The sequence below is a fragment of the Gracilinanus agilis genome, chromosome 3, assembly GCF_016433145.1.
Source record: "Gracilinanus agilis isolate LMUSP501 chromosome 3, AgileGrace, whole genome shotgun sequence".
Lineage (NCBI taxonomy): Eukaryota > Metazoa > Chordata > Mammalia > Didelphimorphia > Didelphidae > Gracilinanus > Gracilinanus agilis.
In genome coordinates, this window is record NC_058132.1 from 85,079,378 (window position 1) to 85,106,539 (window position 27,162).

Below are 27,162 nucleotides of genomic sequence, written 5' to 3' on the forward strand. Positions count from 1 at the left end.
CAGGCATTCCAGAGAACACAGTGGAAGGTGGGTAGCTTTAGAGTGGAACATGGGGGTAGGGGGGATGGATTGAGGGGAATGGGAATAAAGAATGGGAATTTATAGTCTAGCCCCAGTAGAAAACATGGATGTATATACAAATTTCAGGAAAGGTAGTAATAACTAGAGGAATTAGGAAAAAAACTTCATGTAGAAAAAGTAGTTCCTTAAACTAAGCCTTCAAGAAAACTGGAGAATAAGATAACAGTGTTAACATTCTAGGCTTGGGAGACAATTAGTGGAAATCCAGAGATAGGAGACAAATTCCATGTGTGAAGAATAGTAGAGAGGCCAAAGAAAAATGTGTAATAAGACTGGAAGGTATGTTTGTGTTGTTATTAAAGATTTTAAATACTAGCAGATGAATTTATGTTTGATACAAGAGGGAATAAAGAGGCACTGGAGGTTTTTGAGTAATGAAATGATATGAAATGGCATTGGCAGGCCTGCATTTTAGGAAAATCACTTATATAAAGTGGGGAGAGACTCATAGAGCACCAATTGGGAAGCTGCTTTGCTATTCCAGACAGCAAGTCATACTGGACTAATTTCATGTTCTTTTTACCTTGTCAGGGAAATGCTATATATCAGAAGATGAAAAACTATAGTAGAGGGCCAAATCCACCCCACCAACTGTTTTTGAATGGGCCAGCAGAACTAAGTATGGTTTTTACATTTCAATACAATAAAACTGTTTAAATAAAATAAAACTTTATGTAAAAACCATTCTTAGCTTACAGACTACAAAAATAGGATTGACACAGGCTGTAACTTGCCAATCCCTGCTTTATATAGTATATTCCCAAGGCATCTGGCAAATCTCTTATACTATCCTTTAGGACAGGATGGAAAGTAGATTTGGGATTGCTGAATAGCTGAACCCAAAGAGTAGTTGCTAATAGATCACCATTAGCTCAGAAGTAAATCTCTAGTGGAGAGTTACACAAATCTGGCTTTTGCCCTATGTTCTTCTAACATTTTTATCAATTATTTGCATGAAGGAATACATAAGGTATTTCAGGCTTTTAGATAAGTCAATAAGCCTTTATTAAGTGTTGATTATGTGATAGGTGCTAATGATTCAAAGATGAGCAAAAAAAAAGGCCTTTTAAGCAACTTACTGCCTAGCCAGGGAAGACAACTTAAACACCTATAGGTATATACAAAATAGGTAAAAGTGATTTTTCTTTTGAGATAGAGGTAGGTACAAGTTTGGTGGATCAGAAAAGAGTTCATGTGAAAACGTAGTGCTTCAAATGAAAGAGCCTTGAAAGAAACTGAGGATTCTGAGAAAGGACATGAGGCCCACTTCCCATCCCACTTGCATCCACACATAGGAGACAACCAGTGCCAAAACACAGAGATAGAAAATGGAGGACCAGCAAAGCCAGTTCTGTTGAACTATAATGTTCTTTTAACGGAATAATGTACAAGAAGTCTGGAAAAGTAAGTTAGAACCAGATAGGGAAGGTTTTAAATGCCAAACAAAATAATTTATACTTGATCTAAGTGACATAAAGCTAGAAGGAATAAATAACACATTGGATAACATCATCAGAATAGAAAATTACCCTGACAGGAGAGAATGATGAACCAAGTTGAATGAATTAATTTGCTAGGGATAAAGGTCAGGTCATTATACTTGAAAACAGTATCAACTGTATAAGTTTGGGAAGTTGTAACAAAACAATATTTATTCTAAAAATCTTGGAGTTTTATTGAATTACAGGGTCTATATGCATCATAGCAGAATTACATGAAGTCATAAAGTTCATATCATCTGATGGTATTAATAAGGGGAGAGGTTCAAAACAAGGGAGGAAAACCCTTCTCTGTTCTACTTTTTGTCATACCCTGGGTTCATCTTTGGGTGTTTTTTTTTTTTTAAGAAAGGCATTAGTAAGCTGGAGTGTGTCCAGATGATGATGATTAGGAAGATTAAAGGATTAGATAACAGGTTATATGAGGATTAGTTAAAAATGATAATATTTTTAACCTGGAGAAGAAAAGACTTGAGGAACTTGAGTTTTATATATATATATACATATATATATATAATATATATATATATAATATATATATAATAAAGTATTTAAAGTACTTGAAAGTAAAAGAAGCGATGCCCATTCTGATGGATTCTGAAGGCAGAACTAGAGGCAATGGGACAAAGGTACACAGAACCAGATTTTAATTTGCTATTAGGAAAGAGTTCTTAAGAATTCCAACTATCCTAAAGTGAAATAGGTTAATATGAGGTAGTGGATACCCCCTCCTTTGGAGGTCTTGAAGCAGAGACCAGATGACCACTTGGCAGGAATATTGTAATGGGATATCCTATTCAGGTATAATTTGGACTAGTTAAATTTAGGTCACTTTCGGTTCTGAGATTCTATGTTACATTAATTGTAATGAGGAGATTCACTAGCTTTGTCTCTAGGGAAGCATTGTTCTTTCTTTCTCAGGGGACATTGTGAGATACAGGTGCCTTCCTGGTTTTTCCCTGGTGGGAAGTGAAATCTTGACATGCAAACTTGGGACTTATCTTCAGTTTGAAGGACCACCTCCAACCTGTGAAGGTAGCTACCAAAACCATTCCATTCCCCAGATTTCTAATTGGGAAATCCCCATGACATGCATTCAGAATTACAGGCAGAGGTGTTGAGATATCCTTGAGAGTTTAACTTGAATGAAGAGTTTTTATGTAGAGTTTTCCAATAGACCTTAGAATCCAAACCCTGCCTATTCAGTATAAACCTTTAAACATTAGCTATTCCATAATCACCACTCTCCCTACATAATTACTTGTTTGCAAGAGTTAGATGCATTTCATCAAGTGAATCTCTCTGATGCAAGTACCAATGAAGTAAAAACCTATGGAGACAAACTGATTATTTTGCCTTTTCTTTAGATTCCATAGGGCCAACGATTGGGGTGGGGCAGAAAACCCTAACTGATGAATTGCTTTGTTTAAATTCCCATTCCACATGGGTGAGTGGGCAGATAGGATCATAGCTTGACCTAAATTTAAAGGAGTGTAGTCCAAGGAAGCCCAACCTTCCCCTCCCAAGAATCACCAAACATGCTGCCAGTTGATCGTTAGTTCCCAACTTCTGAATGCTGACTAATTTTGGCCATAACTTAAATGTAATTTTCTTCTGAAACTAAGCTTGGCAGAAGAAAACTGATTATGTTACCTGTCAGCAGGAACAATGAGTGCCAGAAAAATGACTGTGTTGGCATATATACTTTGTATTCCCTTTTATCTGGGTTCACTTCTTCTTTTCCCAGTTCTCAGATCCATTAGATTCTATCTGATTTTCCCATGTATTCTAGATGATTTATACAAAGATAGATCTAATGAGTCAAGGATTATATCTCTTGAAAATGGCACCTGATACAGGGACAGTTGTCTCCAAACTGACCTAACTACTCATAATTCATTGTGAATCAACCTTATATGACTTAACTAAGGTTTCCTTTACTCTGTATTTGCTATTTGTCCCTCCTCTTGAAGAAGAGGATTAATTATACTCCTAGAGATAGTGCCCATAGTAGATCAAAGTGCAAGACATACAGTCATGACATCCTGAGTGAGGGCTCAAAGAGAGCAGACTCTGTGTTCTATGGATGCTCTATATGGGGAAGGTAGGAGAAGGCCAGTGGCCTTAATTACCTGTTCTTATTTATCTGCTTATGCCACTAATGGATTATGGGAGATCGATTTTTAATGCTCATCTGGCTTTCCTATGCTAACTTGCATCTTCTAGGATCCTTCCCATAAGCCTTCTCCCAGGATGTCATTAGGAAAGAAAATCTGCTAACAGCAATTATGCAGTGCATTCCAAAGGCACAGAAAAGGTACTTCTAAATTAGCAACTATTATATAATCTATAGTACAATCCAGGACTATCAATGAAAATATATAATGCAAGAACTATTTCATAAACATAACCCCGAGCCAGGTAGTAATACTTACCATTAGTACTTCCTACTTCTTTAATATGGCCTCCCAGAGAAAGTGCATTCCCCTTTACTTAAGGATTTTAAGTAAAGGTTAGTTGACCATTTGTCAGATATAATTTAGAGGGAATTCTTTTTTCATGTATATCTTTGACTAGATACCCTCTTGAAAGCCTTTCCAATTCTAAAATTCTGTCTATAAATGATTTTATTGGTGTGGGAATTTCCTTCACTTCTGTAGATAACAAATATCACAGGTCAGGCAGTAAGATTCACCATGTCCTTGGCCAAATGACTGCAAAGGCCTAACCATGTGATCCACTTGTGGAAAAAGAATATTAAAGCAAATACTTGGTGAAGATCTTTGATAACAAGGATCAGAGAAAATAGTATGATATGTAATGAGTTTGGGGAAATGGATTACACATGTTAAAGTGAATACTGTGGTCTTGTTTGAAGGCAATAAGCTCTTTGGGAGCTTCTTATACCCATTTCCTCCAACTCTTACCCTTGTCTTAATTCCTTGGGACTATACAAAGGATTCACAGTTCATTCATATATGTTATTAATAACTGTTTTTTTCTTTCTCCAAGTGCACTGCCCAATGGATGAACTCTTAACAGACTCTACTGGGGTGATTCTTAGTCAGAGCTACCCAGGAAGCTACCCTCAGTTCCAGACCTGTTCCTGGGTGGTGAGAGTAGAACCTGGCTATAATATCTCCCTCACAGTGGAGTACTTTCTCAGTGAGAAGCAATATGATGAGTTTGAGATTTTTGATGGTAAGTGACTATAAAATATTTAAGAGCTAGAGGCAAAGGGGGATGATATACGTTCAGAACTTGGAGGGAGAGTCCAGGTTCCAAGCATTATCTTGTTCCAATTCAGTATGAATAGCAGAGATTATCATTTCATTCTCTCAAGATGTTCCCATATGCTAGACAAGTGAGAAGTGTTCAGAACATATCCAGGGACAGGGTGGGGGCTGAGGAATCATCCTTTGAGGTGGCTCTGTCTCTCTGATTGCCTTATGAAGGTAAGTTTTTCCTTGAGGTGTTTGTTATACTAAAGGCATGTATCTGATCCAAGTGAATCAGTGTCCCATTTGATATACCTTCTCATCTGACCTGTATGTGTCCATTTTGTCCCTTACATCTTCTTGAAAGCTTCTATTCAGTGTTATAGATGTCTTCCTTTTAATATTTTGTAGGGACCAGTACATTGCAAGGCTTGGACTTTCCTACTATTCCTAGTTCTCACTCTGTGACTATCTTGTCTCCTTTTCCATCTTATTTTACCTTGAATGATATCTCTTATGCCAGTTAATACACATATACCATGGTTAGAATATATTGAAACTGATATGAACCCATTATATGTCTCTATTGATCTTTTACAGTCTCAATGATAGACTGATCTCTAACCTGAGACCCAATTGGCAAAGTATGGAAAAGTTCATCACCAGTAGGATGGCAGTCTTTATAATTATGACAATCTATGAAACAATCCATTGTTACCATCAAAAATGCAGTAGCTCATAATTCTACAATATATTAAGTATCTTCCCCGGAAATATAAACCTTTTTTTTCATGCTCAGAGAGCTGACAGGCTGAGGAAAAGACACATAAATGACACAAAGATGACTGGCAACACTGAACAATGATATGGGCTAGAAAATATATATATGGTGACAATGATTATACAACACAATTTATATAAACCATGTTAAGTTTTGTACTTTTCCAAATACATTCCCATTGTCGATTTTAACTGATCCTTTCAATGGACTGAAAGGTAAGAAGAGCAAGTTTTTGCATTAAGATAAAGACTCTGAAGCCCAAAGTAGAACAGCGACTGATTCAAAGCCATCAGCAAGTTGATGTGAAGCAAAAAACAAGGCCCCCTAACTCAAAGGGATCTTTTCACTAGCTTCTGAGAAGCTTAAAAACAATGGAACATTCTGGAGGCCTAGAGTATCTAGCAAAGTTCATTGAACCAGGCTAAAAAGTAGTCAGCTCTTTTCTGACATTTTACCCCTTAGCTAAGATACCTTCTTTTTGCCTCTTTCCATTGTAACTATGCATATGTCTCTCTTACTCCTAGGTCCCTCAGGTCAAAGTCCATTGTTGATAGCCTTGAGTGGGAATTACTCAGCACCCCTAACTGTCACCAGCTCAGGAAACAATGTGTACCTGCGTTGGTCCTCTGACCATGCCTACAATCGGAAGGGCTTTAAGATTCGCTATGCTGGTAAGTATGGGGTAAAGAGCCCAGACCAAAAAATTAACTTTTGGGTTTTTCCCGAGAGCTCTCCTTTCTCTCATTCTATATGTAGGATAGAAAGGGAGTCCCTCTGCAATAACTGGATTATCCTCACCCCATTATTCTTTTCCTTGTGAAATGTGACTTTAGCACTGATACCAAATACTAAAATACTACTTCCTGATATTCCACATCTCCTGACCACAGGCATCTCCTTTCCTATCCTTTTTTTGTTTATAATGATCCATTGATAATTTTTAGAAATCAACCTAGTTAACCTAATTAATAAAAAGCAACATAATTGGTTAATTTGGCTATTACCATATAATTAACTTCTCAAGTCTCCTGTTCCTAAATTTTGCTATTTTTATTTACGAACGAGGAAGGAAAGCTATCATCAGGCAGGATCTGAAAATTAGGGTGAACAGTGGATGTTGCCAACAGAAATCATTCAATCTCAGAGATGGAAGAGATCTTGGAGACTATTTAATGTATCCCTTCCCTGAATCATGAATCCTCTATGCAGCTAAGATGTCCAAACTCTGCCCTAAACCTCCTGAGATTTAGAGAACTCAGTACCTACAAAGGCTGCCCATTCCATTTTTGGACAGCTCTAATTTTTTTTCCTTCATTAGCAATAGTTCTGCCTTCTGTAAGTTCCCTCTGGCACTAGGCAAAACAAGCATCATTCCTCTTCCACATGACAAGCCCATCAAATATGATCCTTACATCTCTCCTAGGCTTTATCAAAATAATAAGGTCCAAGACAGCAAGGAAGAAGAAGCCCAAGGAGAGAATGAGATACTTTGCCCTTTGGTTATATCCCTAACCAGGGATTTATATGTTTACTTCATCAGTAAACCTGGGAAAATTTTTTATGTGAAGGAAACAAAATTTATTGATTCAAGTGAGATTATTAATTTTGTATGGATTTCACACATTCCAGTTCTCCTTACCTTCTTCTTTAAACCCATTACAAATAAGAATCAATAATTCACCAAAAATCAACTTTGTAACTAACTTATTTAAATTTTTGTTTGCCCTGTGCTATTTGGGAACCAAATTAATTTATTACTGAGTTTAACTATGGCTTTGTCAACATGACTAGCTTCCTTGGATTGAACTGACCCATAAGTTTATTGAACTAAAATGACCTATTATTTGATTGTACCTAATCATAGAAAGCATTATTTTCTGCTGTAATGCCAAGAGGCTTCTGAAGCTTTATCTGTGCCTCAAAAGCCCCTTTTTTTCAATTTTCGTCTCTTCCTTTAGCTCCCTATTGCAGTGTTCCAAGCCCTCCACTCCATGGCTCTATTCTTGGACAGCCTAGCACCCATCCTGGGGGTTTAATTCATTTTGGTTGCAATGTAGGCTACCGCCTAGTTGGACACAGCAAAGCAATATGCTCCTGGCACCCACAGGGATACTACATGTGGAATGAGGCCATTCCACTCTGCCAAGGTAAGAACAAATGACTTAGGGTAACAGTATCCTATTTCATGTTTATTTTTATAACTTTTCCTCAATACTTCCAAATATCAGGATATTCTTAAATATGTTCTAGGCACTGTGAGAAATAGAGAAAAATGGAAAACATAGTTGATACCTGAAGTAACTTTCAATCTAGTTGGGAAGACAAAATTAATACACATACCAGAGAGAAGACATATCAGTGCTAAATGTTATATAACTCCAAAAAAGAATACTCATACTTCACCTTGACAAAAATGAACTAGAATTCATTTATTGGACACTGACTAGAAGTGTTGACACAATCTTTGTCAGGGCTCTGTGTTTCTCTTTTTTCCCAATATTCTTGTACTTTTTCAGTCACATGTAAAAACAATTTTTGACAATTGTTTTTTGACATTTTAGAATGCCAATTTTCTCCCTTCCTTTCCTCCCCTCCCCTCCCTTCCCCAAGGTGCTGAATAGTGTAATATAAGTTATACCCAGACTTTCATGTAATGCATATTTCCATATTGCTCATGGCATAATAGACATATCACACATACAATAGAAATCTTGTGAAGGAAATATAGTGGAAGCATGCTTTGACCTGCTCTCAGACTCCAACAGTTCCTTCTTTGGTTGAGAATAGCATTTTCATCATAGATCCCTTGTTAGTTATCTTGGAGACTTGCTTTGCTGATTATGGCTTACTTTGCTGATAAAGGATTACTTCACTGTTGATCACCATATACTATTTCTGCTACTGTATATACATTGTTCTTCTGGTTCTGCTCTCTTCACTTTGTATCAGTTCATATAAGTCTTTCCAAGTTTTTCCAAACTCATCTTGTTCATCGTTTCTTCTCAAGCAGTAGTATTCCATAACAACCACATACCACAACTTGTTCATTGATTCCCCAAATGATGGATAACCCATTAGTTTCCAACTCTTTACCACTGCAAAAATAGCTGCTAAAATATTTTGGTACATATGGGTCCTTTTCCCTTATCTCTGATTTCTTTAGGATACAGAGCCAGTAGTAGTATTACTGGGTCAGGGGGTATACATAATTTTGTGACCTTTGTTCCACTGTAGAATTGTTGTATAAGTTCACAGTTCCACCAGCAATATATATTAGTGTCCCAATTTTCCCACATCCCCTCTAACATTTATCATTTTTTTTGGTCATGTTAGCCAATCTGGTGTGAGGTGGTATCTCAGAATTGTTTTAATTCACATTTCTCTAATCAGTAGTGATTTGTAGCATTTTTTTATATGACTATAGATAGTTTTAATTTCTTCCTCCAAAATTGCCTATTCATATTCTTTGACTATTTTTCAATTGGGGAATGCTTTGTATCCTTATAAATTTTACTCTATTCTCAACATATTTGAAAAATGAGGCTTTTGGCGAAGATATTTGTTATAAAATACTTTTCTATTTTGTTATTTCCCTTCTAATCTTGGTTACATTGGTTTTATCCTTTTTAATTTAATGTAATCAAAATTATTGGTTTCATTTTTCATAATGTTCTTTATGTTTTGTTTGGTCATAAGTCTGACAGAAAATTTACTATGTTCCCCTACTTTTTTATGATGTCATTCTTTATTTCTAAATCGAGTATCCATTTTCACTTTAACCTGGTGTATGATGTGAGATATTGGTCTGCCATACTAATTTCCGGTTTTCTAGTAGTTTTTGTGAAGTAGTGAGCCCTTTCCCCAAGAATACACCCTACTCCCCAATGACCAGGGTGCCGAAATTTTCTGTAGCACCTACTTTAGCTATGATTTTATGAAATAGTGTGAAAAATTGTCAACATGTGGTCTTTTACACAATATTTTCTTTCTTTTCCTCAAATCCATTATATTCTTATCTTTTCACAATCATGAATTTTTCCATTAAAAATCTTTTCTATAACTTTTTGCTACAGTCTGGTTTCTTCATATTAAATGAATTAGAGATTTCACAGGATTTGATTGTGAACCAATTGGAGAATGGGGAGCTTGTGATTCCTTAGAGTAATGAGGGAAGGAGATAAAGCATTAACTTAGCGAGTTCATTTGATGTCTGGATCTGTATCCAGATCCAATCAGTCCATCTCAAATTTAGGTATTATGACAAAGAAATCCTTTTTGGATCACAATATCTATCAGTTATCAAGCATTTTATTTATTAAGTACCCACTGTGTATCAGGCATCGTGCTTGGCACGAGTTCAAAGACTAAAAATAATCCTTAGATGACAAGGATACAAGAAATATACATGACATTATATAATATAAATGACAAGTTAAACCTATATATAAGCCTAAAATTATAGTATGACTTTATGTATTATATAATTATATTATATATTGTATCATATAATTATATGTTATATAATTATAGTATGCCTGTTCGAGGTCTTCTGGCTGGAGTATGGAGGTGAGCTTCAATAGAGTACTTTTCCTTCTCTTTACCATTACTACTTTGATGTAATAAAGTTATTAAAGCTACTAGCAGCCTCATAATTTAATTTTAACTGTTACAGGAGTATAAAAGTGACAGAGGACAATTTGGCTTGATCACAAGGTATAGGAGGGGGAATAGTTTCTGATGAGACTGAGACTGGAAACATAGGTTGTGATTAACAGTCATGTAGAACTTTAAAAGCTACAGGTATCTATATTTTATTCTAGAAACAATAGTAAGGCATAGGAGTAAAGGAGCCACATGATTAGATCTATACTAAATGAGGATTACTTTCACTATAAACTGGATTGGTAAGAGATGTAAGGCCAGAAAACCAGTTAGGAAGCTATTAAAATAAGCTAGGTATTAGGTGAAGATGACCTTAGTGGTGTGAGTGGAAGGTGGGGTCAGATGTAGAAGAGTAAGTAGCAAGATTTGGGAATATATTGAATATATAGAGTGAGGGAGAGCAAAGTGTCAAAAATTATACAAAAATTACAGTACAACAGCTAATGAACATTCTAAGAAGTACCAAAATCTCCAAAACCATAAGAGCTCATTTATTCTCCTCAAAGGTTATTGATACAGATTGTAACCAATTTAATGGAGTACATTCATCATTATCTATGTGACAATTAACAAAGGCAAAAAGGAACAAAAGGTTGTTTAGGCAATATGTGACCTCAGTGGATTTGGTGACAACCCCAAAATCTATAAGGACCTATGGCTTGGCCATGAAAAGGGTTTGCCCAATTTGACTATAGGCTTTTACAAAGGTATTATCTCTAGTCCAAGAATAGGACAGTACAAATAAAGATAATAAGATGGTACAACTAAAAACAGTGTAACAGAGCATATAGCTAATAGCCAAAATACAGTAACTTAATGTGACATACTGTTAACAGAATATATCAGATTAGATCAATATGTGAACTTAAAAACAAAATAAAATCTTTAAACAAACAACCACCAAAATAAATAAGCATGACAGGATATGGTCACTCAGTGTCTACAGAAGGTACTCTTTACATGTGAGCAGTGAATCCAAGATTCATTTTCTCCAATTTTGATAGCTGTTGGAGTGGTTAATAAGACTTTAAATGGACCTTCCCAGGCAGGCTGAGTTTCCCTAGTACACTGGAAGTTCTTTATATACACCTTGTCTCCAAGGTGTAGGTCATGGAGCAAGAAGTGTATAGGTCCTGCTTGTACAGCAGCCCTGGATTCATGGAGTTCTCATAATTTGATCTGTAAATCCTGGATATATGTAGCAATAGAAGTGTCTCCCCAAAGTAATGATGTGTCTGCAGGAGAAAAAGGCTTAGCCTTCATAGGGTGATGTCCAAAACGCATCTCAAATGGTGAGATATATAGATTTCCCTTGAGCCTGCTTCAAAGATAAAAATAGAGCTAGAGGGAGAATTTCAGACCATTTTAAATGAGTCTCAGTGCACAATTTGACAATCATGATCTTAAGATCTCTATTCATTCTCTCAACTTGGCCTGAGCTCTGAGGATGATACAGTACATGGAATTTAGGAACGATCCCCAAATAAGAATATATCTGAGACAGAACCAAATCAGTAAAGTGAATTCCCTTGTCTGAATCAATACATCCAGGCAGACCAAAGCAAGGAATAATCTCTTTTAAGTGTACCTTGGCAACAAAAGCTCTTTGGCCCAGGCAGTAGGAAATGCTTCTGGCCATATGGTCATTTGAACCACTACAATTAGACAAAATTTATACTGTCCAGCCTTTGGCATAGTGATAAAGTCAATTTTTAGGTGTGTAAGCAAGAGGATGCCCACTAAAAGCTTTGCCAAAAGGTGTGCTGATTATATGGTTGGCTGGTGTGGCAGGCTGCATACACTTTAAAGGATAAAGTAGTTATACCAGGGGCTATCCATACTCTTTTAACAGAGTCTACAATATCCTGGGTACCAAAGTGACCATTTTTATGAATGAATAGGCATATTTGGTTATAAAAACTTCTATGAAGTAGGGGTTTTCCTTCAGATGACACCCATACTCCATATATCTGTTTTGCCTTAAATTTTTACTTCCATTTTTCCACTTCCTGTTCATTATAAGAAAGGGATAAATTTAAGTCATTACTAGTTGTCAATGTTAAAATTAATTTAGGTACTTCTAAGGCATCTCATTTCATTGCAGTGTCTGCCTGGTGGTTACAGTGGTTCCCAAACTTTTTTGGCCTACTGCCCCTTTTCAAAAAAAAAATATTATTTAGTGCTCCCTGGAAATCATGAAACTATTTATTGATCTCAGAATATAATATAATATAATAAAGTATGGCCATCACCACTCCCTGGATAGCTGCAGCACCCACCAGGGGGCGGTAGTGCCCACTTTGGGACTCACTGCTCTAGGAACAGGGTTAGTTCCACCTGTATGGGCAGAGCAATGCTATACCTAGGGCTTCAGGGAACTGGAGAGCAGAATAACTTCTTTAATGATTTCTGCATTTGTGATACATTTTCCAGCTAAGGTTAAAAATCTCCTTTGAAGCCATAGCATACCCACTGCATGACGTATTCCAAATACATATCTAGAGTCTGTGTAAATAGTTGCCTTCTTGTCTTTGGAAATTATACAGGCATGCTTCAGAGTTATCAGTTCTGAACCTTGAGCACTTATATTTATAAGGGTTAAAAATTAAGGTTGGACTAAATATAAGAGAAATGTGGTTGCTGAAATGACTTTATAGTAGTTTTCTTTACAAAATGGAGGGAAATAGTAAGGTAGAGAAATGAGAAAGAGGGTAGAGTGAGAAATCTAGCTTAATGAGCTAAATATCTATTCGTGTGTCTGGTGTTGCTCCAGCAGGGCTCCATAAGCCCAGCTGGAGGGCCCAGAGGTAATTAGGTATTACCCACTCAGCCTCCAAAAGGGAGGCCTATCTGATATTAATCTCTCCTGCAGTCAGGAAAAGAAGGTCAGCTTTTTCCACTCACCAATCCAAAATCAAGAGCATATTCACTAAATGATCCTCCACCAACTTTGACAACCTCAAAAGATCTCTAACACCTCCAAAAATTTTCTCACAAAAACTCCCTCTCACAGACAGTTGCAACTACTTTTAAAGACCCTTCTTTGCATCACTTCCTGTGCCTTCCTCCACTTTATGTGGCCCAATTGTAGTTTATAAATTTTCTTAAGACTGCCCAGGGGGGCAGCTGGGTAGCTCAGTGGATTGAGTCAGGTCTAGAGACGGGAGGTCCTAGGTTCAAATCCAGCCTCAGACACTTCCCAGCTTTGTGACCTTGGGCAAGTCACTTGACCCCCATTACCCACCCTTACCACTCTTCCACCTAGGAGCCAATACACAGAAGTTAAGGGTTTAAAAAAAAAGGCTGCATAGGGGCGGTCAGTCATTTCTGAGTTGTCACTCACTTTAGCACATGGTTTGTGGACCTCCACCCACTTAAGCATAAAGTGGGGGTATATATACTTCTGGTGATTAAATCTAAAAGTGAACAGGGGAGAGTTACTCCCATCTTCACAATCCCCCCTTTGTTCCTTTGGGAGACTAGTCTCCCTAGTGGATCATTTGACATAATCATCTTGTACCCCTTAAAATCTTCTAACTATAGGTGCATATAATATTTTACCTTCTAAGAGAAAACTACAATAGTTAGAGATTTGAAAGAAATAGAAGAGTGAGAAAACAAAACCAGTATTTGCTAGGTGCATTGACAAAAAGCCAATTGGGGGCAGCCGCCTATGGCATAAGAGTATACATTCAAAATAAATGTGTTCAACCCCCTTTCTTTCAATGAATTGTACCCCAAAGCTCATTCTGGATCTTCTGATGCCATGTAGGTTTCTGCAGTCATCTTTCTCCAAACAGTTAATTTTCTTGATTCAAGGAATTAGTGAGCTTCTTTCCCTGAAATTTTTCTTCAAAAAAATTTAAATCATGGATTTTATGAGAAATACATATTTGAGGGCAGTGAAGCTGAGTACACGGTGGCAAATTCTGTGACTACAGCAGCTCCAGTGTAGTATATGCCATCCCTTGTGAAAGAAGAACCATCAGTGAATAAGACTAAGTCTGGGTTATTTAAAGGAGTGTCCAGGAGATCATCTTGAGGCTTTTCAGCCATGGACACTAAAGATTCACAACTGTGAAAAGGTTCTCCTGAAACCTGTAAATTAGGACGTAAGGTTGGAAGGTTAAGAACTGTATAGCATTTCAAGGTGAAATTCTCGTTACCTAACAAGGTTACCTCATATCTAGTGAGCCTTTGATCAGAAAATGCCTGTGTTCTATGTCTTAGCAACAATGCTTTGGGCACATTATGGTTAATGGGCATCCCAAGACTAAATCAGCAGACTTAGTTACCAACAAATCTGTGGCAGCCTCTAAGACATGGTGATGTTCCTGAAGCTACTGGGTCTAGCAACTGGATGCTGTTCGGGTCCCAAAGGTTGAGTTAAAACACCTGAAGCTACCCCTCTATGTTCATGTACATACAAAGTAAATGGCTTTTTGTAATCTGGAATGCCTAGAGCAGGGGCAAACAGGATAGCCTGTTATAATTTTGAAAGAGCTGACAGGTTTTTGCCTCTAATTTAAGCGGTTCAGGGACTGAATTTTTTGTCAGAGCTATAAGAGGCTTGGTGATTTCCCCAAAGCAAGAGGTTCATTGCCTACAAAATCCTGTTACTCATAAAATTGCCCTCAACTGTTTCTTAGTGGAGGGGGCACTGCTCAATTTCTGAATATCTTCAATGTGCTTAGGGGAAATGGAGTGGGCACCAACAGTTAAAATGAACCCTAAATATTTCACTTTGGGGGAGATACAACTGAACTTTTGCCTATGAGATCTTGTGGCCTCATTTATGTAGCTCTAAAAGGAAATGTTTGCTATCTTCCAGGCATTCTGTGGCATTTGGTGAGGCTAAGAGCAAATCATCTACAAACTATATCAAAGAGCTCTCCTTAAACCTAAAATTTTATAAATCCTGTCTTAATACCTGTGAGAATAATGTGGAACTTTCCATGAACCCTTGTGGTAACCAACACCATGTTCACTGAGAACCTTTCCAAGGAAAGGCAAATGTATTCCTTGAATTTCCATGAATATGGATTGAGAAGAATGCTGAGCACAGGTCTACCACAGTAAAATATGTGACTATGCTGGGAATAGAGGAGATAATTGTGACTGGGATAGGAACCACATGATGCCTCTTAATGACATGATTATTTACAGTCCTTAAATCCTATACAAATTGATAGTTTTTCCATCTGGGCCTAACTTGGGCTTTTTTACAGGTTGGATAGGTGTATTATATTCAGATTTGCATGGAATTATTATTCCTCACTCAAATAATGAATCTATCACTAGAGTAATTCCCTCAATTGCCTCTTTTCATAGAGAATACTGAGGAATAGGAGGTGGGCCACCTTTTGTCTTAATTTGAACAGGATCTGCTGAATTAAGTAGGCCTACATCAGAAGAAGATGTGGCCCAGAGAGACTTAGGTATATCAACTGGCATTTTAAAGGTGGGAGGCTCTTTCACCTCCTGACTGTCTGAAAAAAGAACAGGGAGCAAATTTAAGGATTCCTCAGGCAATTCTAGTGACATAGAGCCATCTGTAGAGCATGTTATTGTGATTATAAGCTTACATAAAAGATATCTCCCTAACAAATTTGTAGGGGAGCTAGGCAGGCATTAGAAGGAAAGAATATTCTTTTGATAGGGGTTTCACAGATACCATTTGAGGGCAAAGCTTTGGGACCTTTATGGGTGACCCTGATACCCCTAATACATTTAGCAAGCCAATAGAATCACATTCAGAATCAGGTTTACTCATCAATACCAATCTGGATGCTCCATTTTCTAAGAGGCAATCATAATACATGTTTCCAACTTTTAGGGTTACATGAAGTTCATTGTCATGGGGCAGGGCAGAGAATAAACTGGGATAACTGGCATTAAAACATCAGGGTCCAAGAAATCAAAGGTTTCACACTCTGATTCCAGAACCCTTTCTCCCCCTCTCCCCCACTTCATAAAGATCCTTAGCTATTTCTCTTGCACCCTCCACACTGAGGGGAATTTTCACCCTGAGTATAGAGTGAAAAAGCCCCATTATGGGTATTTTGGTGTGAGTTATCAGTTGCCTCATTTGGGTTATTATTTCTGTAATTGTTATTATTTCTGAAATTGTTATTATTTCTATTTGCCTGATTCTACTTTTTTATAGATCATCATTATGATCCCTTTTTCCACAGAAGTAGCACATTAATGATTTATTTGTGGATTCCTGCAAAGGAACTATGGCCTCTTAGTTTGGAGCTATGGCCACTCCTTGGTTTTCTTTTTCTTTTCTAATTTCCTCCTTTTAAAATGTTTATTTCTTTCCTTGATTCCTCCACTAAGTCATTGTTCTCCTCATCTTTCTTTTCATGACCATTAAAGACATAAACTACTACTCTCCTCAATTTATCAAGGTTCATATTAGCCGAATTCAGCAGTTAGTCTTAAAATAGTCTCTCACCAATTTACAACAGTTGTTTACAAACTGCCTCCTTATTTACCTGACATCTCTTTTTCTGGAAAGATCTAAGTCTACATATCTACCTCCCAGCTCAATAAGTCTATCCATAAACTGGGAAGGATTTTCCTCAGATTTTTGCTTTAGACTCTTAAACTTCATCCATGTAGCAGGCCTATCAGAAAAAAGCTCTCATTGCTGTTAGTAATGCTTCTCTAGCCTGGCATAGTTTTAAGTAATCTTTTTCATTATTCACATTCCATTTAGGGTCAGTCTGGGGCCAATGAATTGCTCTCCTTCCTTGAGCCTAATTAACAAGAGAAACAATTTTATTTTTCTCTCTTTCTGTCAAAAAGGCTTGGAACAAAATTTCTATGTCTATCCATACAGGATCACAAGTCCAACAAATGCTTTCAAGCTTTTTAATAACTGCAATAGGCTCATCTTCAAAAGAAGGAGTATTTTGCTTGAATCTCTTAATATCTTGAGGGGGACAAGGGTATTTGGTGCCTGAAGGTGATTCAATCTCCCCCTTTATTATAATTGGGTACTTCTCTTAAGGGGAATAGGCCTTTAACTAAATTATTTGTGCTTTCTGTCTCTTGGCTGGATGTTTGGGTTGCTATGGAGCAGGAAAGGGAAAGGGAAGGAGTAGGTAAGCTAAGAGGAGGAAGGGGTTGGTTTGGGGATGGGGAGGCAGGGTGGGAGGAATGGAGGTAGACATGGGTGAAAGGGAAGGGAGGAGGTGGTTGGGTAGAGGAGGGAGGGGCTGGGACAGGGATGGGGACAGAGGAGGGAGTGGGTCAAGTAGAGGAGAGAGGACTGGGATAGAGGAAGAAGAGGAAGAGGCAGGGTGAAGGGAGATCTGGCAGGGGTGGAAGTGGGGAGAGGAAGGGGGGGTAGGTGGAAAGTAGAGGAGGGAGCAGGGGAGACAGATGGAGAAGTGCAGCAAAGGTAGAAGATGGTGGAGTCAGGCCATGAGCTTCCAAAAACTGAGCAAGATGAGTTAGGAGGTAATCAGCTTGAGGTATGGGCTGGATAGGTTTAGAGGGAGAGGAATCTTCCATCTGAATCTTGAGATTACTCAAGTATTTCTCAATGTTGTCTATTTGAGTCTGTAGGCTAATCAAGGTAACCTGTTGATTTTTCTTGAGGAGAAATAGATAAAGTGTAAAATATCCTATGAATAATAGCCCATCCAGGAACAGTGCTAAACAAAGCCATTCTGAAATTGTGATTTGTTCGAACACAGTAAAGTTCTCTGGGAACAAAAATTGTTTCAAATGGAAAGGAAACTGTTCCTGCATTTTCTGCACCATGATTGTAAACAGCATACTTAGACATGCCCCTCTTAACTAGTTTAAAAATGGAGGGTGGCCAAAAGGCTTTCACTAAAGGTTAAGTTGGTGAGGGAAAACAAAAGCTTTCTATTTTAGACACAATGCAACACATTTCCTTGAAGGTAAAAACTCCTCAGAGCTGCTTAACTAAACTTGTCTAGGAGAGCAAAAGGATTTTGTGGGTGTAGAATGCAGGCTTAAGAGGCTATAAAAGCTTCCCAGGGTTAGTTTAAAATCAGCTTGGAAGCAAATTGGGATTGGGGTTGGGCAGTGTGGAGGGGGCTGCCCTTGTCATGGTGGTTTCCCACACTGTGTTATTCTGTGTGCAGGGGGAACACAGGGTGTGCTCAGTGGTCTAAGAGCCACCTCAGCTCCAAACTGGAAGTACAAGTGGCTAGTGCACACTTGAGACCCAAATGGGGGAGAAGGGATATAGCTGCACCAGGAGGTAGGGATCAGCTACTCAGCTATATACAGTCACCCCAAGGGGATTAGCTTCTTACCTTCTGTGCAGGAAACTCGGGGAACCAGTAGTGCTGGGGGGCTGAGGTAGGGAAGCTGGTGCCAGTGCTTGGGGCATGGACTCCTGTAGCTCTGAGGAATGCAGCAGGAAGTGGCTTATCCATTTCAGCCCACAGAGGGGCAGAGTGTCAGAAGAGGCAGGAGAAAAATGTGGCTTTTTAAAAAAAATTATCTACTCCCTACATTTACTCAAATGCTTTCTTTAAAAAAATGAGAACTCTTTTTCCAACTTCACTGGTTGCCAAAAATGTAAGATTTAAATTAATATTAATAACTCCAAGTATTAATTTTATAAAGTTTATTAATACTTATTTGAAGTAGAAGAAAATTTTAAAAGTAACAACTAGAAGTTCAAAACTAATTTTCTAACTAAAGTAAGACCACGTGTGTAAATTCCCCTCCTTGGCTGAAAGCCTGGTTCAGCAGCTACCTTAAGGGAAAGAAAGAGAGAGACATGGGGTTACTCCAAAACTTTATCATTTGTATGCACCCAGCATTTGCATTCAGTGTGAACACGCAAATGGGATGCTGGGTAAGAGAGTCCTGGGGAACAAATTCTATCCACACACCTGTTTCCTTCTACCATTTTCAATCAGAGGCTTTAAATGGAAGTAGTAGGTGGTAGAATGTAGGAGATGTAGGAGACTGACTGGCATATCTCTACATGTATATATTTGCAGGCATATATGTTTCTCTGAGTGTGGACATGTACATATCTGAATAAAATTTACTTGAGTTCCATAAAATGTATATAGCTTCCTATTTGAAGAACAGAGAGCTTCCTTATCTTTTCACTTTCTCACCATGGCAAGTTTATAAGTAGATCAAAGACCAAACACACATTATCATGTTGCACTCCCCCACAGACACTAGATAATAATGCTACCAATTCCTAATTTCTATCTAATTTCCAGAGGAGGCTCATGATTTGTAGTATCTTCATTTGGAGATTGGTGTCAGCCCAAGCTATAGTCTCCTTGGCACTGTGATCTTCAGCCTTTCATTCCTCCTGTACCCTTAGATGCCACCTAGTTCCAGGAAGATTGGCCAAGGGGTATCAAGGACCACAGTCTTAGCCAAAAGTGTCTTTTTATTCTCTCAGAACTATTAGCAAGGACATTCCTCAGATACAGCAAAATCACTCTTAAAAACCTAGGGATAATTTTGAAAATTGACAAGAACAAATCTTAGGATAATATTATAATAGGATTTAGTATTGAATATACAGCTTAGGGATTATATAGGCATGAAAGTCTTTCATTCAAACCCTCTTGTTTTACAAATGAAGAAACAGACAACCTGAAAAGTCAATTAATTTGCCCAAGAACCTACAGCCAAATAGATACTGGGAATTTAAAGACACATCCAAAACAGTTTGTATCCTCAAGGAGCTTCTTATCTACTGCAGGAGTTGGGGACAACATGGGCAGTAAACACAAAGTAACTTTTGTAGAGACCTAGAACTAGCAACTGGAGAAATCAGGAAAAGGATACATACAAGAGGTGAAACCTAAATTGATCCATGAAGGAAACTAGAATGTGAGGTAAAGATGAGGAAAAAGAACATTCTAAACATGACAGACAGCCTATGTGAAAATGTGCTAAAGAAGGAACTCTTAATTTTGAGGAGAAATTAGTGGTCCAAATTAGATAGAATATAGCATAATTGAAGATAAAGGATAGAAGCAACAAGATGAGTTTTTTCTCCCCCATGACACCTCGATCCTCTCTTGAACCTGCATAAAAACAGGAATTATGGACCAAAGATAAAGCAATTTAAGCTTTTTCCATGGTCTGAGACACCAAGAATCCAAAAGAATGTTTAAAAAGTAACAAACTAGAATTGGATTCTTACTGACTCACTTAGTACCCCTCTCCCACCTTCCACACTACTGATGGTAAGGCCACACTTGAAATCCAAGAACATGACCTGGACTTCCACCAAAATCCACCCCTACATCCTATTCCTACCTCTCCTTTTCTAATACCATAGAGATCCTAGCCCTAAGCTCTGAAAGTTTGTTTAGCCTTTGACAGCTACCTTGACCACAGCCCTTCAGGAGTAAAAGCATTCTGATGGCTAAAACCATTAGTGCTTCAAACGTCTAAACTGCCAGGTGCCAGAAACTAAGAAAAAGAGGGAGTGGGAAAGATAACCAGGAATAGATAATGTGCATGTAGGAAGATGTATATCACTCCACCAAACCAAACAAAAAGATCACAATATTCAACTGGGGCCAGTTCTGAACACCCCATAATCAGTTGGGGCAGATGCCAAGGCTGGTGAACTATGAATTGCCCAGCGTGAAACTGTAGTAATAAAGAGAGCTAGTACCTGAATGTTTGACAGATTGGGAGATTGAGAAAGTCTATGAAGTGATTCTCTCTTCTAGCTCTTCCCTGGGGCTGAATATACACTGGGAGACTTTAAGGGTGTGTCACCCCAAAACTGGGTGACCTAGATGGTTGTGCCGCCCCACAGTAGTTGAGGGTGAGGCTTCCCTATAAGACGAGGTATGTGGTACCCCAATCCGATTCTGGATAAGGATGGGGTTTACACATATCTCCCCATATCAGTTAATTTCACAGCAGGGGGTCTGGCTTCCTCCATCTTGAACCCCTCTCCCTTGTTGTCTATCAGGCAGTCTGGAACGCTATCTGACTGATGAATGGCTTTTATTATTTGCAATTCAGGGATTGGGGAAAGAGGTGAAGGGCAGAGGGATTTTGGGGTGCCCTCTTCTCTATTACTATGGAGTCTGTCACTTAGGTGGGAACCTTAATGGCTCCCACTCCTAAGCTTCTCTCCCCTTGTCCCTTCTTCTTCTGTTTCAATTTCTATTTTTCTGTTTCTATCCTTTTCTATAGTTGTAAGTTTTTGACTGAAAGGGTCTCTCAGCAGAGTTGCATAATGGGTGAAGGAGACTAAGAAATTGCTCCCAAAATGGAGTCCAAAAACTTAGCTGACTTGATGGTTGAAATCTTGATGGATTAGATGTGATGGAATGGCTTTGATCAGAGAATCAGGGTTTCATTTTCCAAAAGAAGATCCTCAGGAAGCCCTCAGGACTAGATCTGAGCTGGGATATCCTCATCCTCTCTCCTCACAGTCCTCTGCCGGAAGACCTCTCCTCTCCCTCCTTCCTCCAGAGCATTTTCCAGAATTCTCCCTCTCTGGTCTCAACTGTCAGCAGCTCCTTCTCTGCCTCTTTTTGTCCCATCCCCTTTTCACAAATCCCATCCTTATAGAAGGAAGCTAAAATGCTTTGAGATTTAGCTCCTAAAGAAACTGCAGTCAGAGGGGAGTCAGGAAGTGAGTGGTAAGGAAAATAGGGGGAAAAAAACTGAAAATACTAAAGATATCAGGAAGAAGAAAGTTCACAGATTTGAACTTAAATAGATAAATCAAAAGGGAAAACAGTAACAACAGAAGGAAATGTGACCTCTAGATATGATAAACGAATTCATACATCTATGGATAAATACTGAGTAAAGGTAAATAAGACAAAGTTGAGCCAGAAAGATAAATTGTAGCTAGACTTTGAAAGGCTTTAATATCATACATAGTGTAGGGGAACATGAATGATGATCCAGAGAATCCTGGGTCAGAGCAGTCACAGTTAGGATGACCAGAAGACATTATGTTATAAAATCAGAGAGAAAAAAATATCCAGAAAAAGGTGATAGTCAATTATGTTGAATGTAGCAGAAAGGGAAAGAAGTATGAGAAATAAGAAAAGGTCATTAGACTTTGAAATTGAGTTCGTAGGTGAAGACTGCTGTTTGAACCAGAGGCAGACCACCCAGCTCTCTCATTCTATCCTAGCAAAATCCTGAGGGTTACATCAAAACAAATAAGGTTTTAAAAATCCAGTAAGAAACAACAATGACTTCTGCTCCAAAACTGCACAAAAAGTCAGCCAGAAGTCCAGAGGTAATAGTAATATTGTGTCTCAAAGCCCCAACATCTTCATTGAGACCATTAAAAAAATTAAAACACATATACCTTGCAAAGTCCTCTGTTCAAGGGTGACGTCTTCACACTTAGATCAACAGTCAAGGCCAGAGTTCTAAAGTCCCTAAAACTCTGTCTTGAGACTCCCTGAAAATTTAGGCTCTGAATACCAAAGAGAGCCATGGGAGCCAAATACCAAAAAGAGAATGACAGCAAAAAGCACAGGAGACAAAGAGTAAGAACAAACTAGGCCAACTGGATCACCCAAAAGTGTGACAAAGGGTAGAACCTTACCCTGACACAAAGCCCCAATTACTAAAGTTGGAGAGGTGAGGAAGTATATAAAAAAAAGACCAACATCTTTCAGTATAAAAATTATTATAAATCTAATGCTATAGCAACTATATGAAGAGATTGAAAGAAAAAAGTCAGTTTTCCACAAGAACTACATGAACACCTGGACCAGTGATTCCCAAAGTGGGTGCCACTGTCCCCTGGTGGGTGCTACAGCGATCCAGGGGGTGTGGTGATGGCCACAGGTGCATTTATCTTTCCTATTAATTGCTATTAAAATTAAAAAAAATAATTTCCATGGGAACTAAGTAATATTTTTTCTGGAAAGGGGGTGGTAGGCCAAAAAATTTGGGAACCACTGACCTAGACAAAACAAATCAAGAGACAAAATATGAATTAAAAGCACAGGAGGAAAGAATTTGAAGGAGAATTAAGTAGCTCAAAAGAGAAAATGGCAAACCATAGCCAAGAAACTGAATTTATGAAAACTTGAATAGACCAAACAGAAATCAATGATTTCATGAAAAAGCAAGAAAAGTTAGAACAAAACCAAAAGATTGAAAAAAATAGAGGAAATAAGCTATCAAATGTTAAAAACAACCGACACAAAAAAGTCAAAGATAATTTAAGTCACTGAACCCCCTGAAAATTGTGAGTTTTAAAAAAAGCCTGATCCTGTAGAAATTATTCTAATCAAATAATCAGAAATGAAAATTGTTAGAACCATATAGCAAAGATAGAATCTACATATCACTGCTTGAGAGAAACTCTAAAAGGAAAAGACTGGCATAGCTAAGCAGTTATAGTCCCAAAGAACTATAGTTTGGTTCACACAAGACCTGACAACTTCTACCAAAGACAAAAAAACAAAAACAAAAACGAAAACTTTCCAAGAATGTCATAGCCAAAATCTAGAGTTCTCATATTAAAGAAAAAAATGTGGCAGTGATACAGAAAGAATCATTTCATGTACCAAGAGGCTGCAAATAGGATCGTATGTAAACTGTGGTAACATTTACTAAAAAATGGAAGATCTTGGAATACAAGAATTTCTAGTTTTTAGCTAAACTTTTTTTTTTGTGGAATTGAAAGGAAATTATAATATAATATAATACTAACATTCCAATAGAGGGAAAAGAAAGAAGTGTACTTTCAGAATATCAATGTTTACAGGGGTTATTAAGTGAGTTAAATAAGAAAATTAGGTCCTAGAGATGAAATAGTTCTGTTCTGAGGGTTTAAAAACAAGAAAGAAAAGAGGAAAGTATAGAGCAAATACATTAATGAGGAAAAGAGAAAGAATTGTGTGGAACTTGCTACATTATCATGATTGAGAATATGTGAAAAATAAACAAATATGAAGGAGGGAGGGGAGTGAGTATTAAATGAAACTAGCTTTTGTCTGAAAGGACAAAGGTTTGAGTACATGCACACACACACACACACACACACACACACACACACACACACACACACACAATCAGTTGGTTGTAAATCAGATGCAACAGGGAAAAGAGGGGGCCTGGAAATGGGAGTTAAGAGGGAGGTTAATTCTGAAAAAATGAATAGTCACAAGGAAAAGAAACAATTGTGACCCTGAAAGGAGCATTAATATAAAAGGAAAAATTAAAGAATTAGAACCTAAAGATGCCTTAAAAATCTCTTATACAACTAGAGAATGGCTGAACATATATGAATGTAAAATGTAATGGAATATTGTTGAAATGACTCAAGTGATAATGTAAGAGAATTCTGGTTAATTTGAAATTAAATTTCAAAGTGAAATAAGCAGAACCAAGAAGGCAGTTTACATAAAACAATCTTATAAAATCTTATAAAGAAAAACAATTTGAAAGACTTGAGAACTTTCATCAAGGCAATGACTAGTCAATACTAAGTATTATATAGATTCTAAGGCAGAAGAGTGGTAAGAGCCAAGCAATCAGGATTAAGTGACTTGCCCAGGATCATACAGGAAGAGGCTACGGCCAAATGTGAACCCAAGTTCTCTGTACTCAAGGCCTGGTGTTCTTCCATTGTACTACATAAGTGCCCCTAACTTCAGAAATTTTAAAAAAGAGAGATCTTTGGAAAACTTGGAGAGCAATTATAATCGAGCAATTGGGTTAAAAACAGATTGTAAGGGATTGAAGAGTAGAAGATGAAAGAAAGGAGACAATCAGCATAGAAATTTTTTTCTAGAATGAAAGGGAGGAGAGAAAGAATGATAGCCTGAAGGAATGATAGAATCAAGTAAGGGTGTGTGTATGTATATCTGTGTGTGTGTGTCTGTGTTTAAGATAGGAGAGATCAAGGAGATGCCTACATGGAGCTAATGGATAAGAAGCTCAAAGATTAGACACAAATAAGATCATCAAATGGGAAAGCAAAGGAGAGGGACCCCTCCTCTTCAATTTTCTTTTACATCTTTAATTTATTCAGAGCTGCAAGTATAGTTGTTCATTGACAGACTAAAGGAATAGAAACAATATATAAGCATTGGTAAATCACTTTCTCACAACCTTTAGTGCACTTGTCTATTCTTAACTAGTTGTCTCACCAAGACTGCCCTGGAGAAAAAGATTTGGTAAGACTTTGCATTCTTTAGAGAAAATACAAGTAGTTTACATTTACAAAAACCTAAATTGAGAATCTCATCTACTACTTGCCCCTCACTTGCTTTGTTCCCTTTCCAACACAAATAAACAGGATTAATTTTAGCACATCATAAATATTTATCTTACAGTGACTACATTCTTGTAACCATATCTAGAAATGAAGGGACAGAGCTCTCAGTCAATTGACACTTTGTTGACCTGCTTTCAGAGCATTTAAAATATAATGGGGAAAAATTACTTTAAAAAAGTGTCCAAGCCATTAGTAGGAACCTTAAAAAGGATTTTCCAAATGGCTTTGACTGGAAAACTGCCTTTTATCTATTCTGAAATCACCTCATAAAGAGAAACATGGAGATTACATAGCATATGATGATGAGTGGAGTAGAAAATAGAGAGCAACAAAAAAGCAGAGACTTTCTGAACAACAAAGCTGTTAGGGCTATGTGCCACATTTCTGATACAGATAATTCCTGGTTTCAGAGGAAGGAGAGGCTGAAGGTACTAGGAAGGACCAAAAGAGGAGGTGGGACCTTAAGATAGATATTCTAATCTTTCCTCTCTCCCTATCTTGTTCATTTTGTTCTTTATGCCTAGACTACTTCCCTTCATTTCCTTCTGATGAAATTTTACCTATATATCAAGATCAGCTGTATTACCACTTTTTTCCATGAAGCCCAATCTCCTTCACTTCTCTAGTTAGACATGATATTTTCTTTCTCAGATATCATATAATAAATTTTACTGTTATTGTGGCTTGTTTTATGTGTGTTATATGCCTGTACTAGCTTTTTAGGGACAGAAATTGTGTGATATTTTTATGTCTTCCTCATTATCTGGAACAATGCTTGTCCTGCCTAACATAGGCACTAAATAATAACTGAATGTTGAAGTGAATTAATGGATTTTTTAATTTAAACCCTTACCTTCCATCTTATAGTCAATACTGTGTATTGGCTCCAAGGCAGAAGAATGGTAAGGGCTAGGCAATGGGGGTTAAGTGACATGCCCAGAGTTATACAACTAGGAAGTGTCTGAGGCCAGATTTGAACCTAGGACCTCCAGTCTCTAGGCCTGGCTCTCAATCCACTGAGCCACCCAGCTGCCCCCAAATTAATGGATTTTTAGCAGGTCTTTGCTTATTTATCCTAATATTATTTTTGAACTCCAGAGGCTGCATTACTCCTAAATTCCAGTAAGACCTCTGAGTAACATATACTACCTATCTCTCTATCCCTGGAGCAGCAGGGCAACCCTGCCTCCCCTTTTAGAGTGGTGAGTGATGTGAGAAATGACCTCAGGCACTTGTGGATATGGGGAGGGCAGCAGCCTGGCCCCGCATCCCTCTGGCTTTCTAGGAATGAATTCTGGTGAACTCTGCTGGGGCAACGGCATGTATGCCCACAGAAAAGGTTCTGAGAGTCCCTTCTGGCATATGTGCCATAGGATCACTATCACAGATCTAGGGCAATGGTGTCATACTCATAGAAATGAAGCCCACTCACTGGTAGATAAGAATTCCTATGGGCAGCATTTGGACTTAGAAAACCACATATTTTAACATTATCTATGTCCTATTGTATTTTTTATTTTGTTACTATTTCCCAGTTACATCTCCATATGGATCTGATCACATTGAGGAGTGTTATGGGCTACATAAAGCATGTGGACTGCATGTTTGACTCCTCTGATCTAGAGGATACATACCTGACTTACCAGTATGACCAGGGAGAGAAAA

At 37.8% G+C, this 27,162-nt stretch overlaps 1 protein-coding gene across 1 annotated transcript in view; it reads left to right on the forward strand.

Annotated features, from left to right (window-relative positions):
* CSMD2 (CUB and Sushi multiple domains 2) overlaps positions 1 to 27,162 on the forward strand; it is a 1,000,214-nt gene that overhangs the window by 915,718 nt on the left and 57,334 nt on the right. The window contains exons 46-49 of the mRNA XM_044668787.1: positions 2,502 to 2,615; positions 4,593 to 4,781; positions 6,104 to 6,250; positions 7,538 to 7,726. Coding sequence (XP_044524722.1) covers positions 2,502 to 2,615; positions 4,593 to 4,781; positions 6,104 to 6,250; positions 7,538 to 7,726 — 639 coding nt within the window. The remainder of the gene's footprint in view (positions 1 to 2,501; positions 2,616 to 4,592; positions 4,782 to 6,103; positions 6,251 to 7,537; positions 7,727 to 27,162) is intronic.